The sequence below is a fragment of the Accipiter gentilis genome, chromosome 34 (assembly GCF_929443795.1).
Source record: "Accipiter gentilis chromosome 34, bAccGen1.1, whole genome shotgun sequence".
NCBI classification, from domain to species: Eukaryota; Metazoa; Chordata; class Aves; order Accipitriformes; family Accipitridae; genus Astur; species Astur gentilis.
In genome coordinates this window covers 2,441,857-2,460,929 of record NC_064913.1, presented here as the reverse complement: position 1 = coordinate 2,460,929, position 19,073 = coordinate 2,441,857, and the positions used below count along the sequence as shown (strand labels likewise).

Sequence of the window (19,073 nt, the reverse complement as noted above, 5' to 3'; positions counted from 1 at the left end):
TCTGTTCAAGCCTGTTGCAGCAGACCTATTCTTGTTAGTCACAGCTCTTGCAAAACCTACTTAATATTCCACCTGAGTTACTCTACCTTAGTATTATTTTAACTGACAAATATGAAGATAATAATGTTGCATACAACCTAGTGTCACCAAAACCGTGCTTTCCATTCCCATTTTTGTTTCAGCAAACAAAATGTGCCTTAAAAACCTTCTCAGGAAATGGAACAAATCTGCAAGAAGCTAAGAGAATATACTTGGAAGGCCTCGCTTTGTGCTAACCTTACTATATTTTTCCTTAAAAATCTGCTACTGATATCAAAGACAAGGAAGCAACCAAATAAACACTTTGCATAATTAAGTATCATAAAAGAAAATTAGATGAGTATTTTTTTAACTTTTCCATGAAAAGTGTTCTTTCAGCCTTAAAATGTGTAATATAATGTGGCCCACGCAAGCCTTATTTTCAGTGCACAGCTCTGAAAAATGGCACGTTCTACTGTCCTGAAATTGCCTAGCACATTCTTCTTCAGCTACTGCTTAAAAGGAAATTGGCTACTGAATCCATAAACCAAAACAGGTAGCCAGAAAAACTGGGATAGTCTGCAGTGGTAGGAAGGATCTGTGTGGACAATACTGGCACAAGCTGTTCCTCAACCTGTGTTTATATATAATACCATAAACTTAAACATAAACATGCCAAGTTTTAACAGTTATTTTTCTTAATGAAAAACGTAAGTCTTCGTCTTGAGTGTTGAAATTGTTTCAGTTCTAAATCTTTACCAAGCCATGGTAAAAGCCAGTCATCAGTTTTTTCAAATATGAAGAAATGAGTGCTTTGTTCCCAAAGCATCGATAATCCTGTTTTCTATGGGAGAGTATGTGGGATGTTTGATTCTCTATAGCAGAGTTTACTGCAACAGAGTATCTTGAAGCAGTAGAAAAGATGCGCAAGCCTTTTCAAAACCTGAGGTAGCACCATCTTTATCAGGCTCTTTTACCTCTAGGAAAGGAAGAAAAAAAACATTACAGGCAAAAGATCATATACTGGTTTTTCAGGGGTACCACTTGCTAGTTACATAAGAATACATATTGGGCTTGCGTGGCAAGGTTTTGGTAGCAGGGGGGCTACAGGGGTGGCTTCTGAGAGGAGCTGCTGGAAGCTTCCCCCACGTCCGACAGAGCCCATGCCAGCCAGCTCCAAGACGGACCCGTCACTGGCCAAGGCCGAGTCCATCAGCAACAGTGGTAGTGCCTCTGGGATAATGTATTTAAAAGAGGGGGAAAAAAAAGCCCTGTGCACCTGCAGCTGGAGAGAGAACACATGAGAGAAACAGCCCTGGAGACCCCCAGGTCAGTGAAGGAGGGGGAGGAGATGCTCCAGGCGCCGGAGCAGAGATTCCCCTGCAGCCCGTGGTGATGAAGACCACGGTGAGGCAGGCTGTCCCCCTGCAGCCCAGGGAGGTCCACGGGGGAGCAGATCTCCACCTGCAGCCCAGGGAGGACCCCACACCGGAGCAGGGGGATGCCCGAAGGAGGCTGGGACCCTGAGGGAAGCCTGCGCTGGAGCAGGCTCCTGGCAGGACCTGCAGATCTGTGGAGAGAGGAGCCCACGCTGGAGCAGGTTTGCTGCCAGGACTTGTGACCCCCCACGCTGGAACAGTCTGCTCCTGAAGGACTGTAGCCCATGGGAGGGACCGCACACTGGAGCGGGGGAAGAAGGTGAGGAGGAAAGAGCACCAGAGACAACGTGCAATGAACTGACCACAGTACAGTACAAACATTAAACTTCTACAAAACAGGACCAGAATAATTTCCTACTTCTGAGCATAACTTGTATAACTGACGCATTTATATGTGTTAAAGCAGATGTATATCTACAGATAAGAGTTTCTAGCCCCACAAGTTATTTAAAATTCTTTTCTCAGGAAGTTTTTTCACTGTACTGATTAACAGACAGACATGCAGATATCACTGTAACCAGACTTAAGCAACTTGCGGACCATTATATTTCAACCTCTGCCTTAAATCAGGGTATGCTATTTACAATTGTTCTTGAAGCCCACAACTGGACAGAGACAAAAAATATTAAAATTAAAAAAGCATATTTTATTTTCAGCTTTAAAGATGCACGTCTAAACAATCAGTAGAAAAAACAAGTAAAAAAAGTAAACACCAGCATTTTGTAAAATCACATTGAACTAATACAAGACTTAATACAAAGTTTCCATATACCACTCAAATGCAGTTTAAAAAAAAAAAAAAAAAAAGTAGTCTGGTCTCCAAGACCCCTTCTACTTGCAATAAATCATTAAGTACCCACAGATTTTAACTATAAAACAAGGATACATTCTTTCTTTTTTCTTCCATTTATGAAGTCACTTGCCACATAGGTCAATCATTTGCAAGTGAAATGCATGTAGTCTCAGTTACAGAATTGAACGCATAGAATTCCATGATTGAAGGAAGACCTTCTGTTTTCAGCTCTTTTTCAAGTCAACACTCGTCACATGTCTTTAGACTGATCATCTTCTTCAAGTTTCCTGATTTCATTCTTTAAACAGTTGATCGTTTCACGACTTGCTTTTAGTCTTTCTTTAAGCTCAGCAATTTCAAAACTAGTTTTCTTTTTGGCAGCCTCCAGCTTTTCCCTGGTTTTCACTTCAAGATCTGCAACTGTAGTGGTGATAAGGAAAAAATAAATATTGTAAGTAGCATGGAAATTTGTAATTATGCAATTTTTTTAAATTGCAACAGTAATTTGGATGATGTGTGTCCTGAAAAAAATCTATCACTGTTAGCCTTAGAGATTCAATGATTGTAGTCAAAATGGTATCCAAATAAAAACCTGAAATTAAAAGAAGAAAAACCAAGCTTGTTTTGTGGCCTCATTCAGCCCATCAGTTTTGTGGATGGAGTTACATAATTCACCAAATAATTTTCCAGAGTTTTTAAAGAATAAGGCGGGGGGGGGGGGAGGGGGAGGAGGGAGGAGGGAACGGGACCTGACATGGTGACAGCAAATAAATGGGAGATTACAGAGAATTACAAATAATTTATATGTGGTGCACAGTGACAGGACATGAGGCCACGGGCACAAACTGAAACATGGGAGGTTCCCTCTGAACATCAGGGAACAGTTTTTTACCATGAGGGTGACCGAGCACTGGCACAGGTTGCCCAGAGAGGTTGTGGAATCCCCTTCCTTGGAGATATTCAAAAGCCGTCTGGACACAGTCCTGCGCAACCAACTGTAGGTGGCCCTGCTTGGGCAGGGGGTTGGACAAGACGACATCCAGAGGTCCCTTCCAACCTCAGTCATCCTGTGGTTCCTTTTGTGTGTACTGTAACCGCTTTCTCTGTCTCCCTGGAGTTTAATCCCATGTATCTAAAAGATGTAGTGGTGCTGCCTTTGCTTTTATAAGTATCTAACATTAGGACAACTCAATCTGGTTTATTGAGATGTCCTAATTTTTTTTACTTTTTTTTTTTTTTTTTTAACTTGTTCATGCACAAGTTTTTGGACAAAGCTGGTAGAGCCAATAAATCTGTGGAGGCCATGGGTATATCTTCATATCCCATACACTACATAATCATGGGCAGTGGCAAAAAAAAAAAAATAATCTTAACTTTTATCTGCTTCAGTAGCACATTTTAAGGAAATATACACAAAAAAGACCACTATAAGTTTCTTTCTACTCTGAGGAGAAACATCCAGAAACTTTAAGCAAGAAAAGTTTAAATTTGGGCATGGCTTTTTTTTGATGCAAATTATTAAACATTTTCTACACATAAACCGTAACAACATGCAATATAACTAAAATCCGCCTCAAGACTGGCTAAACTGAGGTAGAAAATACAAGTAGCTCACATGTCCGCAACCCCAAACAGATGTAAGGCAAATTGGAACCCTAACTTTGTAGAGCTGCAAACTCAAAACCACTCTCAGCTCTAGGTTTTCACCATTTAAAAATACCTGACAGTTGTTGTCAGGGGAACACGAAGACAAGCCAAAGGCCAGGTGAGCTGGACTACGATGGCATTAGAGTTGGTAACTAAAGAGGTAGGATTTGGGCCCATATTGCTTTTTGAGAGTAGAAGAAAAGAGATGAAATCCAGAAAATCAGAAATCATCACTAAATGCATTACGTTTTACAAATCAATGTATTTTAATGTCATCTCTTTAATTCCCTTAATATTCTGGTTTATATTTGAAAAGAGATTAGATAAAAAGGACACAAAGAACATTAAGCTATACTGAAGAAGTTATGTTATGAAATGACCTACAGTTAAAGACTGAGACAGAAGGGAAAAAGACAAGAAGAGCTTTCAGGCACAACTCTATTGCCAAAGGGTTGCTGCTTTGACTTAACAGTACTAACTCTTCCGTACTTCAGTGCTTAACGTGTCATCTTTGCTTGCAGTTAACACCCTGATGAGCTGAACAGAACTGTACCACAAACAGAGTGGCCTTAATTTATTCCCGGGTTTAACTCATTTCAAAGATGTTAAACAAGGTGTAGATCATGCCATCACTCTTCATACTGAGTAATTCATAATTATTTTTTTCAGCAGGCATACAGATCAGAAAATCTTAAAACATTTTCAAGTAAGTATTAATATCTTTGCAAAAGTTGAATATAATTTAATGCAAAAATACCACTTTTTAGCAGCATCCAAATCCATGGAACTGTTACAGGCCAGAAAAAAAACACTAAAAGCAAAACCAACTATTGTTTATTTCTAAAATTAAAATATTTTAATTTTCAACTTACACTCTGTTTCATGCTTATAAGCACCGAGCGTTAGTTGACGAGATGTTGTTAACAGCTGCTGCATCATTGCAGTAGGATCTTGAAATATCTAACAAAGGAGAAAAATACATGGTATCACTAACACACTTCAAAATAAAGTGAGGATTACATTAAAAATTTTCATACCATTTCGTCATAGAATTCAGAAACTACAGTTTTCTTTCCCAGGATGGCATTGGTATCGGACTGGAAAAGCTTCAGCAAGTGATACAAGGTTACCTATACAAAGACAGAATGTTATTAGGTTGACAACTGTAGGGAAATACAAACCTTCTTCTAGATATCGACAAGCAGTATTTGTTCTTACCAAACAATTGCACATTATTTTAAAATCTTCTAGGAATACACAAATAAACATCTTATAACTTCAGCAGAATCACTTAACTTTAATGTTCGGTGTTAAACACACCAACTATCCAAAAGCTTCTTTGATACTTTAAGAACATCTGGGCAAGTGGTTTAGGATTGGTGTATAAAAACTACTACAAAGACCTTCTCATAAACATTTCCAAATAGATGATTTAGTTCCAAGCTGACTTTGCCAATTAATCAGTTAGAAAGTGCTTTCTGTGCTTTTATCATCCCTTTGTGTGAAAGAAAAACACCAGGGTGGTGGGGGGCTGTGAGTCGCTTTTCACTGAAATTTCTCTCTGGGGAGTTACTCTTGCGCTGCAAATGGCAAGAGCCAGAGAGGAATAGAAGCCCTCTGTCCAGCCCTAAGGAACCGCTGACCACTTGGACCACGACCTGGGAAGAGGACACACAGCCCACAGTTCCTGCCACGAACAGACCTGCGAATGGTGGTGGAAGAGCGTGATACCTTACTCCAGTTGGTACTTCCTGGACAGGAAGAACACGACAGGCACTGAAACGGCCTCCCAAGAACAGCAGTACAGAAAAAACACCCGGCCAACTTTGCAACAGCTTGGACAAGCCGTGAACAGAACTAATAGAAGTCAGGATACTACCGAGCACAGCAGCACAGGAAGCCCTTTTTTCTAGTCTAGTATCAATTTTCACATGTTCAAGAAAAACATAAAATTCAGTTTTCCCCTCATTTGGCAAAAAAACCCAGCTAAAGCAAAAGGACTGCTGTAGTTCATGCGACAGAAGGAACTCGGTTCTTCTAGAAAAAAACATCCCTTTCCCCTAAAATATGGTAATTGAATTTCCTACCTAAACCTGGATAAACAAACCTGCAAGACATGTCTAAAACACAGGATAGGAAGAAATTCATTCTAGTGTTTTATAAAACTAGAGAAGGGTCTTAACCTGCTTTTCTTGGGAAAGAGACTAATGCTAGCATAGTACCTTTGCTGCTTTTTGACTGATTTTGAGCAAAGCTGATAGACAAAAAAAAAAAAAAAGAGACTATTAAAATATTCTACAACTAGGAAGCCACACAGAAGAGAAATCCTCAGCACGTGTTCAGCCCAGGTAAAGCACAACACGTGGTCACGTATTAGTAAACATCCGAGAAGCCAAGCGCAGGAAAAGCCATTATGAACGCCCCAGCCAGCAGTAAAGCACAGGAACAGGAAAACGTGGCCAACCATTAAACACATTTCCTACAAGAACGAGCTTTATTGCTGCCTTGGCTGACGGGACTTATTTTGACCAGCAATACCCTACAGCACAGCTTTAGGCCGCCATAATTAATTAAGCCTTGCTAAAAGTTCAATGTACTTACAGGTCTTTCATTTGGATCAATGAAGAATATCTTAATGATTATTTCAAATTCACCCCAGCCTGTTTCAGTGATTTCATACGGTGGTTTGGTAACAACTGCAGTAGGAAACAGAGGTGTTAATATGGGCAATGAAGCCTCAGTGGAACTACTCAAAAAGCCCATTCTAGGAGCAAATGCCCGAATGCAAAACCCACCTCTTAAAGGGTTACCGTAGCTTTCGTGCAACTTGAACTGAATTTTTTTCACGTAGGCAGACATATCCTAAAATAGAAACGTCGTTATTTCTGATTACTTACACAGCACACCAAATCACCGTTTCCTCATCCGTCCTACGTGACTAGCGTTTCTTCTGACAGAGCTACCTTTAACAACAGCAGGAAAACAAGGCGGTAAACAGCAGAGCTGGCACCGGCGCGGGGGTCTGTCAGTATTTTGTCCCCACAAACGCTCGCCAGTTTTCCCCCGGCCTGCAAGATCACTCGGAAAAACCTCAGTGGAAAAACGCCTTTCCCTCTCTTTCTCCTTCTCGGAACCCCACCAGCCTGTGCATTTTCCCCCCGCTTCCACCCGAACACCCTTCCCTCAAATCCCGGCTTTTTTTTTTTAAAAGCCACCGGCGGGTGAAGGTCCCACCTCATTTCTGTAAGGCTTGACGTAAACCGTCCACTGGTGCGTGTGACCATCCTCTTCCCTTTTCTTCCCGAAATACCGCGCGACGTTCCCGTACACGATCGGCTTCACGATGGTAACGCCCTTAAAACCAAAAAAAAACACCACACAAAACAGAAAGAAAACCCCAAAACCGTCACGTTTCGAAAGCCGCCCGGCTAGGCTCAGCCGCCCTGCAGCCCGAAGCGAAGGCTCCCGCCCTCCGGCCCCGCACCTTCACCCTGCCCCCGGAGTCAGGCCCGAACTCAGCCATTCTCTTGAACATATTGCCCCGCACGGAGGCGGGGGGGGGGCCGCCGCCGCCCGCAGCCGCAGCCGCGCCGCCCGCCCTCAGCTCCGGCGCCGCGGCCGCCAGGCCCCGCCAGGCCCGGCCCGGCCCCGCCGCTAGGCCGGAGGGTAGGCCCCGCCCCCCGGCTTCCGGCCGCGCGCCGCCGGCAGGGCGGGAACCGCCCTGACTGACTGGAAAAAGGCGGGCAAAGCCTTCTCAGCCTTCCAGCTGGGATTTGGTTTCCTCGCTATTCTTATCCTCGCATAAGGGGATCGTAGCCTCTATCCTCTCGTAACCAGAACTGCGCTGTCACCAACAGGGACGGAAAAAAAAAAAACCAAACCTGAAGAGACGCTGCTGTCGCGCACGCCACAATTAGTATTTCTAAATACCAACGCAGAAACGCGTAGCTTTCCGTCTGTTGAGCAGAAATATTCACCGCTACTGCCTCCTTCCCCTGCCAGCCGCAGATGTACCAACCCGGCTGATCTGCCTGTTTTACTGCTGAGTAACAAATGGGGTACTTGAAGCCACGCTTTGAACTTCAGGGTGTCACAGGATGGCTGAGGCGGGAAGGGACCTCTGGAAGTCATCTGTTCCAACCCGCCTGCCCAAGCAGGGCCACCAGGATCGGGCTGCCCAGGACCACGTCCAGACGGCTTTTGAATATCTCCCAAGGCCGGAGAGAGACCCCACAGCCTCCCTGGGCAACCTGTGCCAGTGCTCGGTCACCCTCACAGTGAAAAAGTGTTTCCTCACATTCAGAGGGAACCTCCTGCGTTTCAGTTTGTGCCCACGGCCTCACGTCCTGTCAACCTGCAAAGCTGTGTAATCAGAGATTGCTTCACTCCTCTCCAGCTATGGCCATGCACAAGAATGAAGGCCTTTAAATCACAGCCTGCAGCACGACCGGGGGAAACACCTTGCCCATTACAAAGGTGAATAAGCACAGCCACAGCAAGAATTTGACTCCTGTTTGAACCGATGCTGCAAATTCCTACAAAGTCTGTTGAAACAGCAATGCGTGGCAGGAATTTTTTCAAGGTGCCCATGAAGCGTGTCCTTAAGGGTGATGCCCTCCAATCACCCTGCCCACACCTGCTTCAATTAAAAGGAAACAAAATCCCAAACCACCTTCATCCCCCTTCCTCTATGCCAGCCCATCACCACCATCTGCACCTTCTCCACAGCCCATGGCCTTGTACCCTTCTACCTCCAACTTGCAAACAACTGCATGGTCTTACCCTGCTGTTGCCCATAGCACTGCAGTGGAAGAGAGTAGCTTTGCAGGTCTTGTCCTCTAGCCTGTCTGCTGATCCCTTCTTTGTCGGTATTTTGTGGGGAACAGTGTTCCCCTCGCTCTTTCACATGGCTGGACATCCCCCAGCCTCTGCCTGCAGCCAGGAGAGGGAGCAGGGGTCTCCCGCAGCTGGAGATGGTCGGAGGTGGGCTGGGAAGAGTTTTTCAGGACACCCACCCAAGGCACCAGCAGGAATGCTCCAGCTGCTGGTGAGGGAAGGGGCGAGGAGGGACTGGTGGTGGCACATCTGCAGCGATATGCTCCCCGAGAGCAACAACCCCTGGGGACAGTTGCCATTGCAGTGGGAAAAGGCTCAAAGTACAGCAGCTGCAGATGTGGCCATCAGCCACCTCACACCAACCACAAGCTGCCGTATTTTTGAGGAGAGGAACAGCACTTGTGGAGTTGTTTTAAACAATGGCATGTCCGTATAGATTTAGAGCTCCTAGGCTCTCTTCCTGTAGAAATGAACCCAGCTATTTATTCTTTGCTACTCCTATAACCAGTTTTTAATGCAATTAGCTTTGCTATTGGGGAAAACGTAATACATCTATTCTCTCCATTTTTTCCTCTTTTTAATGAAAAGTAAAATTTTTCTTTGTGAAAGGTTACCTCTAAGAAAGGTCCTGTCCTGCTCATCACAACTGCCCTAAGAGTTGCCAGGGGAGGAACTGAATGTTTGGGTAGCTATAGGCATTTTCAATAAATTTGCACAGTGTGAGAATGCAGGGCAACCACAATGGCTGCAAACTTCACTAAAATAACGAGCATTTCAATTAGCAATACTAACATTTTAAACATCACGTTAAAACTTTGGCATTCAACATCCCATTTGCGCCCCTCAGATCTGCTCTTTCAGGCTGTGGGGCAATTCTGGAAAACAATACTGCTTTGATTGTTTTAGGATATTCTTATTCCTCAGGAAGCTACAGTTTCTGAGGGGGATACAAAGGGAGGTTTTGTCTGGCTTCCAAGGAAAGCTCAGAAAGCTGAAGCAAAATTATTCACCAGAGCATTGACTGAAAATTATAATATTTATGGGCAAATCTCCCCAAAATTATCTCCAACTACAGTCATCTGGGAACTAACCAATTTTCTAGGTTTTCTGTATAGTTGTTCCACTTTACGTTTTGAGCTGGGAAATAACACCCACACATCCCAAAGGAAGTAAAACTTGAAAGCGTTACAGTTGCTTTCAGTTCAGGTTGATTCTATAAACCTGAAACACGTTATTCAGGATATGCTTTTGTCACGGCTAAGTGACTGCATTGACAACCCACAGATGCCTCGAGGCACTCTTGCGTCTGGAGTTGAAAAGTATTTTCCAGCCTTAGTCTCCATGATGGGTGGAAGACACCCCTTTCTCCTTCATTTCTTTGGGGTGCAGGAAGCAAAGCAGAAGAGAAGAAACTGCCTTCATCGATTGTCACTCACTCAGTCAGTCTAACACTCTCCTACCATGAGAATACTAACTAGTAGTATCTTGGCCAGGAACACCTTTATTTTTTTCAAAGGTTGCATTTAAAGAAGCCTAATAAACAGTTTCTGGCTGTCTTTCAGACCTGGAGGCTGTGAACCTTCATTTATTATTTATACGATACTATTATCATCCTTTATTTTGCAGGTGTGACAACTCTCCCCGTGCCGAGAAGATCGCTCCTCTTTTCCTCTGGTATTGAAAACATTCCTGAGTGCATGAAAGAGAGAAAACAGCGAAGGCAATTCTACATTCACACACAGAGAAATGTTCACAAGAAACATCATCATTAAAGGAAGATCTGGAGCTACTGGATAAATTCCCCACTACATGTTCCCTTCTAATGTGGCAGTTCCGACTCCAAATCATAGAGAAATAGATCTAATGAGCCACACTTAAGTACCTGGGAGGCAACAGTCAGATCAGTAGCAAAAGCTTGATGATGTACAGAAAATAAGCAGCTATGCTCCAGCTTGGCCATGTTCTTTGGATGGGCTGATGCCCTCCTAGGTGACATTAATGAACGGGCAGGACAGTAACCAAACATCACTGCCCGTGCTACCTATCTGCAGAGGGCATCCCTCATTTTGAGTGTGCAGATGCAAGTGCAATCACTGTTCGGATGGCAGAGCACCTACAGCAACAAGTGTTACTCCGCCATCTCTTATTATTTCACCGTAGTAAAGCAGCAGGAAATGCCATCACAATTCTGCACGCCGTTCATGGGGAAGGTTAACTGTGACTTATTTTACAAGTGAAGTGCTATGGAGTGGCTTTGGCAAACTGCTTAGAGTGTGGCTATACAAATCCCGCAACACTGTTCGCTGCAGCTTTGTTATTTCTTAGTTCTGTTGGGCTAGATAACCACTTCATCTGCCTCTCACTTGATGTCAGCCTGCCCCAAAAGTTCCTGTTCGGTTTGTGATGGACAGCTGAACAGTTTGCCAAGATTATTTTAAAAAGTATGATACTTTAAACAAGCTTTGTGAAGGACAAAGATGCGCTGGAAACACCAGGAAAATTGATTAGAGTGTCTATGGGTTATTTCAAACTACATAGCAGGAGCAATAAAATGCAAATTCAGTGACAAGGATGCTCCTCTCTAGTGTTTAAGGAATGACTCCAAACAGTACAACGAACTGGCAGGAACAGCAAGAGGTGTGAGGATTTCAGCCAGACAGCTTTCACAGCCAAACTGTGGCAACTCCAGTTCCAGTGGTATCAACAGAATGGGAAGAAAAGAGATCGAAGAATTAAATGGCCACTAAAGACAAGATGAAAATAGGCTAGTATTTGTTAAAAATACAAACTTAGAATTAATAGAGGACAACAAGGAACAGGAACAACTGAATGATCTAGAAAATGGCATAGCAGGAACAGGACAGGATTTAGGAGCACCAAAAATTTCTCAACTAGAAATATCTGACAAGACTATGTACCCCAGCAGATGACAGGATCCCCAGGAGGCTGCAGCAGGGAAGGTAAGTGCATTCAATGGACTAAAAGCTAATGCCACCATACAAACCCTGTTAAGACTCCATCTGGAAAAGCATGGGTGTTTCTATTAAAGGAATACATATTCTCTCCTATTATAGGAAAAATGAACTGAAAGGCAAATATGCAAGAATGGGGCAAGTGGGTGTAGCACTGCCTGTCCTGGTTTCAGCCGAGATAGAGTTAATTGTCTTCCTAGTAGCTGGTACAGTGCTATGTTTTGAGTTAGGTATGAGAAGAACATTGATAACACACTGACATTTTCAGTTGTTGCTAAGTAATATTTAGTCTAAAGTCAAGGATTTTTCAGCTTCTCATGCCCAGCCAGCAAGAAAGCTGGAGGGGCACAAGGAGTTGGGAAGGGACACAGCCAGGACAGCTGACCCCAACTGGCCAACGGGGCATTCCATACCATGTGATGTCATGCCCAGTATATAAACTGGGGGGAGAGGGGGCGGGGGGATTGCAGCTCAGGGACTAACTGGGCATTGATCAGCAGGTGGTGAGCAATTGCACTGCACATCATTTGTACATTCCAATCCTTTTATTAGTACTGTTGTCATTTTATTAGTGTTATCATTACCATTATTAGTTTCTTCTTTTCCGTTCCATTAAACCATTCTTAACCCACGAGTTTTGCTTCTGTTCCCGATTTTCTCCGCCATCCCACTGGGTTGGGGGGGAGTGAGTGAGTGGCTGCGTGGTGCTTAGTTGCTGGCTGGGGTTAAACCACGACACTGTCCTGAAGAAGGCAAAAGCCTCCTTAAACAAACTTACCAAAATAAAGGCAGAGGAAGTATTAACTAGTTGTTGTTAGTGCCTTAAGGGGTTAAGTACAACGGGAAGGGAAATAACTAGAGAGAGAACAGTATCAGCACAAGATCAAATTAATATAATCTAGCCAAGAAGAACTTCAGGTAGTAATTTACATCCTATCAGGTTGCAATAGAAGTCTCAGAAGGTATTATAAGACACAGTTGGCTGCACCAGGACAGGACTGAACTTCATGTCCTAGGTGGTATTTTCCAGTCCATATTGCTACTTTGCTTTCTCCTGTGGACTTGCAATGATGTATGCAAAGCTAAAAGACACCCACCCCACTCCCAGCCCCTTTTACCTTTACTTTGCCATGTTGGGCGTGACTTAGAGAAGACCGCTATGGGAGAATGAAAAAATAATCTCAATTTTTTTAAAAACCTCATACAAAGATTGGATCACCAAGAGAATACTTAATTGGGTTCACTATCTGAATATTCACAGGCTTGAGCATTGTTACCAGCATGGAAGCACATTTAAATAAAGAAAAGAAAGAAAAGTGGCAGAAGTAGAGAAACTGGCACTGGATGCATGCTCTATGCCTACTGAAATAAAGGAAATCACCTCAAATGGAGCAGTCTTCAAAGCAGTCACTTTCAGAGTCACAAGTAGGTTGTGGCACAGGGCCAGCTACGGCAGAAAACCTTTCTAGGTACAAGTGGAATGAAAAAAGTCTGCGTAACAAAATGACATGGGAAGGGCTGGAAATGGACGGGATTGTTTGAACTAGACTGTTACCCAGGTTCCTGTCTATAGCAAAGGGCTGGGAGTGCCCTGAAGCACACATGTGCTGAACCTGCTTCTACCAACCTATTTCGGGGGCTGCTGCACCTGATCTGCCTCCACGACGTAACTGCCGAGCCCAGCCTCTGCCCAAGTGTGGAGTTTAGCTGCAGCTTTATAATACACCACTGTTGTAAAAGTGAGCCATGCACAGGCAAGCTGGCTGCTCCTCACAGAGGCGAGTCCTCCACCTGCCAGCCGCCTTCACATTTCACAGCTCCTTCAGACGGCACATGGATACTGGCAGAGTCGATAAATAAAGAGCAACTTCCAACCCTCAGCAAAATTACCAGGTGCCTCAGCATCCTTACCCAGGTTAGCTCAATCCAAGATTTAATTCCAGAATTGTGGTTTTAAATTTGCCAATTTTTTTCACGTTAAAAACAGGTGGGAACATTTTTATTCTTTGTAAGGGTATTACATACAATCCCACAGGACTCGACCTTGCAGAAGTGTCACGTAAGACTTTCCTCAAACTTCTTCCAGTCCTGGAAAGGACAAACCTGAGTGGGGGAAGAGGCCGTCTGCTCCAAGGATCAGGTGCAGCTGGAGGCAGCGCAAACCTGGCTCCAGCAATGAATGCTATACCACCACCTCTTGCTAGCCCTGATGGTTTTAACAGACTATCAATTTAATTTGGTGGTAACGCTTTTTTGGTTTTGGCAACTTTCCAGTTTTCTAAATAAAGACTTGAATTTTCAGAAACCTTCCCTTCTGCTTCAGTAATGCACCCAAGCCCCTCAGTTAAAAATCCGAGCTAGTTATTGCTGTAATTATAACAAAAAAAATGCTGAAGGAGGTTATAACGTAGAGGTTAAGAGTTTTATTTCTAAATTCATTTTGAGTAAAAGGCATAAAATTACTTTTTTAATATTATAAATAACAATGAAACAGTCAAGGGATAACTTAAAATTAGGAGGGCACAGTAGGGAACCCACATGACAGAAAAAAAGTTATTTTTCTGATACTGTTACCACTGTGAAAGAAACACTGAGAAAATTTTCCTGGACTCCAGCTGAGATGGAAGCCAGCCAGCAGATAGCTTTAATCATCATGGAGAATTTATACTTACACAGAGAAACTCAAAATACAGCTTTGCTTGTAGAGAAAAAGGCTAATCACTCTCATCTGTTTTTACAGCTGCTAATAAAACTTTGGCCTTCTCTGACCCTTTTCATTCAAAGTACTTTATGTATTAACAAAAGAACCCACCACACAATTTAGATACGATTTCCAACAGTTTCTTCTGCAGGGCTCTGTTGCCCATTCTACACCGTTCACCATTTTAGTTACCCTTATGCTACAGGTCTTTGAGAAAATGGGGGCTGTGGACCTACATCTTGCAAAGATTCCAGGCTGAATGATTTAGGAAAGTGAGAACTGCAGTTTTAATTACGTACAGGCTCCAATTAACTTTTTGAGGTGGGAGCCCAAGTCCCTTACAGCTTGACCCATGAATGAAGATTCTGTTTGGGATGAATGGTCACTGTTTTCATCCCCTCCCACCAGTGCAGAGTTGTTACACATCCAGGCAGAGCCACGGATTTTTGAAGTGAAGCACAGCCTGCAGATTGTAAAAGGTGGTGAGGGTAGCTGCCTGTCTGTCAAAAAGAACAAGATGTCTAAACACGGAAAGGGGATACCAGCGAGCTCTAGAAACCAGTTTTAAGCATCAGTTTAACCATTCTGAAATACAGTAACTCTGTCTAGCTCCCTGGTCCTTCAGAGGCAAATGCTGCCTGTTCCACATGGGTGCCCGTCTTCTGCTGGGTTTGGGAGATGCCTTCAACAACAGCCAACATTTTCTTTGCCAGTGTGGACCGTTATCTTCTACTGTTTTCAGTGTCAAAGAAAGGCTTCTGAGCATTAAAGTATTTCTTTCACTCCGAGTGTATTATATAGGAAAACACGCGCAGGAATTTAAAGAGCAGCACACTCAAAAGGCATTTAAGATAATATGCAGAAAATAAGGCAAGAAACACAGGCTTTTTCATGAGGTGTCAAGGCAAGGACAAAAAAACCTCGATACAGCTTGTTATTTTGTGGAAAAAGGGAAAGAAGCAACTGCCATCTTCTTAAATTTAGGGCAGTTGCAAATTATCACATCTAGTTCTGCTGACAAAGCTCAGAATTCATAAGGAGGTGGGTATGTGGGATAAATGACCAATGTATGGATATGACAGTAATTAGACAAAGAAGGGTCGCAGACATCAGAATTCATGAGATGATGAATGAAGCGGAGAAGTTTTTTTCATGCCGCTAGATGGCACGAGGAGACCCTTTTCCCTCCACTTGTCACATCTGCACCATTTTGAACATATCCTTCCTTGTGTGTGTGACAGAACACCTAGGGGCCAAATTTCACCATTAATATACAGGATAAGAAGAGAAAATCTACTCACTGAGTGCCAGTGCTGAGCAGATTAAAGTGTTTTGGAAAAAAGTTCAGCAACTTTTAAAATTTATTTATTTTTTAAAACCCACCTGTTTACACTGGGTCATTTCTGTAAAATTGGGAAACACTGTTTGAGAAGCAATTAACTATTTCCCACTTACACAAAGGCCACAAGGTATACAAGACTTACAGCTGCTGCAGTCTGATGGGAAGCAGAGTGCTAACAATTTTCTGCAAGTCATTCAGAAGAGATGGATAAACAGATAATTAAAAGGGATAGCAATCTTCTACCCACAGCAAAAAGACTTGTATTTCTACAAATAAAAATGGTCTGCAATTGTTTTTCACACCATCTCTCCAGGAGCAGAAAAAGAGCAGAGTAAGAAAGGTAGAAAACTTTTGATCAGCTCCTTGAATACCACATACTTTGCGTCTCTGCACTAAGAGCATGAACTGAGCAGCATCTCACTGTTTTCTGTAATATTATGCATTATGTTACATGAATAAAAGAGAAGAGTTTCTTCTCTGGCTCACTTCCAGCTCAAACTTAACCAGCAAAAATCTGCCCAGCACAAAAAACCTTAACCTGTTTCATTTAGCACCAGCCCTTCTCCCTCCCTCAGGTCAGGGACAGCACCGCACCGCTCAGCTTGCAACATCCTTGAAAACAAACGTGCTGCCCTGCGGTAGCTGCCACTCCATCAAACTGCTTCTGCACCTTTCACAAACCCCTCCTTTCATATCCAGCCTAAGAAAGGAAATATATTCCCATTTTCACTCTCACTTTGGCCTGTTGCGTCTCTAAAGGCTCTTGTACATCTCCCAACAAGTTACTTCTCTTGGATGGGGATCAGGCTTATCATTTCCCCGTTTGCAGCCATTTACTCATATTTTTCAGAAGCAACTATTTCCCCTCTCTATCTTCGAAGAGGTAAAATAGATAAAAATGCAATTTGACCAATAAATTTTCTTCCTCTTGCAGTCCCAGTTAATCTGTCCATCTCTTACACGACAAACTGTCCTGAGCAGCAGTGGTCTCACCTTCATCAGACATGAATGAGCATCAACTCTTTAAAATTAAATTCTTCACTATGTTTGGAGCGATCTCTGTTGTTAGCCAAGATGCATTCAGAAAATCAAGTAGTGTTGTGCTTTAACTACTTCAGGATACGCAAAACCCACTGTCAGACCCATTGAGTGAGGAGACTACATGCCTCTAACAGCTATGCTACTGGGCGGTTATCTTCGGGAAAATGCAGAGGTTAACCTGGCAAACATCTTTTCTCATTTGACTGTTTCCAAGTGTGATGCTACAGGCCTTCAAGAGGACTTGGGTAATTCCCAATGCAAAACAGAGGTTCTGGCCCCATAATTATTATATCAGTGTTTCCTTGCCTGGCATGTCATGATTTGTTACAGCCTAGCATTTCACGGTAAGTTGGGCATAAAGACACTCAGATGCCTAGATCTGATTTTCCTGTAGCAATGTTTCTAAAAAAGGTATCTTCATGAGCATAAGTTACACACATACCTCTGCCTTCCTCTCAGCCTGCACTGGACAAACTTACCTTCCACGGCTTCATACAGACTTTGCCTTGCCAATTCTGGCGTTCGATTTGCCTTCTGCTCCTCCTCTCTCTTGCAACTTACCATCTCCCCTGGACCAGCTGCAATATTAGGAAACGGTTTGAAAGACAAATCAGGGGAGAATAAAAAGGTAGAGAACAGCGTTAATACTCTGAACCCGAGCATCTCTTCCCACCCCAAATGTAACAGGGGTCAAAAAGGACACTCCCAACTGCTTACTCAATGTCTGCTTCCCAGCAGGTGCTTAGACATCTTTCATTTCCATAGAGACAAATTTTAAGACCTATAAGTCTCTCCCTGATCAGGAACACTCCTCTAATGACAGGAAATGAAGCAAGGCGAGGGCTTTGCAAGAGGATAAAGTTCAGCAGTGCCTTCAGGGAGGCTGGGTCAGAATGGGTGCAACAGCAGAAAGGAAGACTTTCTCTTCGCATCAAGACATCCTGGGGACATCGCAGTCCCCCTGCCTGGGCTGCAAAACCCACAGCAGAACATCTGCACAAGAACTCAGGAGCTACCTCACAGCAAGTTCCTGCAGCCCAGAAATCTCCCTGCAATTGCAGCTGGTGCAAGAACACGCGGCTCACAGAATTGACTATTTCGGGCTCCCCTGCTAAACCCCACAAAGGCCTTCCACCTCCCTCTCCTCCCCAAAACCTGCCAGTCAATATTAAGGGCCACACAGGGATGTTACTCAGCCAAGTACAGCTGTGCTCAGGAACAGGTTTAATCCTGATGTGGGTCATTTTGGGTTTTGGATAAGGTAGATGGGAGGCCAGTCAGCCTGCAGCAAGAGGTGGCAGAGAGGAAGCTTCTGCACCAGTTTCCACATTGCTAGGCACTGGAGGGAGGAACAAGCAAGGATAATAATCTTCTGCTGAAGCCTGGATTCCAGCAGGATCTCTCCCCTCCAGCTCACCTCAAGCTCTGGGCCTTCCCATCTGCAGCAGCTACAGAGAAGGCACTGAAAAAGGTTGGAGGCAAGGTTCTTGCAAGTAGAATTGAGCAAGAAACAGTTTTCCTAGTAAGCGTTATCAAATTATTTCCTTGACTCCAACTCAAGGGATGGTATTTTCCCCATAGAGTTTATGTGGAAGGAAAAAACCCCATACTCAGAGTGCTTACCTTCCTCATTCTTCTGATACCGTTTCAAATCATACCTCAGTGATCTGGCATCCTCGTTAGTTGGCCTACGCTCAAACACTTAGACAATGAATTCATCCATGTACTACTGAATCCTCGCTGTGTTTATCTTAGAGTATACATCCTATGTTTTCGGGGACAGGATGCTTTACAATTCTCTCCCATTCAGCAATGGGAACTGCTGAACACCCTAACCTGGAGGAAAATTGCAACAGGATACTTTAAAAATCAAGAGTTAGCAATGATTTTCCCCTGTGCTCTCCACCCAGAAGGAAGTCTGGAGTCCCCCGAACCCCACCAGCCACAGCCCAACACGCCTTCCACCTCTGTGCACACCTTCACTTGGTCAATGAAGCCAGGCTACAACAAACACGTCGTTAAAAACTTGGGTTAACTGCAAAATTCAGACACAGTGCAGTACATAATCAGCAGTCAAGTTAGTTTTGCTATCCTGTTGCTTGCTATTTTGAACAATTAATGTCTGAGCCCTTTAGAATAAGTGAATGTGATTTTCGCTACTACAGGTTTAGAGCACTAGCCAGAGAAATTCGGGTTCATTTTCTAATGAGCGTTTTATTTCCTCTACACAGACCTGTACAATCGCCCACCTTCGTTCATTCAAAAATCGGGTTTAAATGAAATC

General features: G+C 43.5%; 2 protein-coding genes across 4 annotated transcripts in view; both read right to left on the bottom strand.

Moving 5' to 3' along the window:
* Positions 1–2,082: 2,082 nt before the first annotated feature.
* On the bottom strand, positions 2,083–7,531 carry YEATS4 (YEATS domain containing 4). The gene is made up of 7 exons (XM_049792078.1): positions 7,382–7,531; positions 7,132–7,251; positions 6,693–6,759; positions 6,499–6,593; positions 4,935–5,027; positions 4,770–4,857; positions 2,083–2,670 (listed from the first exon to the last, which is right to left on the bottom strand). Exons 1-7 carry the CDS (start codon positions 7,430–7,432, stop codon positions 2,501–2,503), a joined length of 684 nt encoding a protein of 227 aa, XP_049648035.1. The 5' UTR covers positions 7,433–7,531; the 3' UTR covers positions 2,083–2,500.
* Positions 7,532–14,185: 6,654 nt separating this feature from the next.
* CPSF6 (cleavage and polyadenylation specific factor 6) overlaps positions 14,186–19,073 on the bottom strand; it is a 38,385-nt gene continuing 33,497 nt past the window's right edge. The window contains exons 11-12 of one of the 3 annotated variants that reach the window (XR_007504611.1): positions 18,448–18,625; positions 14,191–17,367 (exon numbers count right to left, since the gene is read on the bottom strand). The gene's annotated coding sequence lies outside the window, so the exon portion shown is untranslated. Of the gene's footprint in view, positions 18,626–19,073 lie in introns of all 3 variants that reach the window. The other 2 variants (XR_007504612.1, XM_049792047.1) reach the window with 2 other exon arrangements.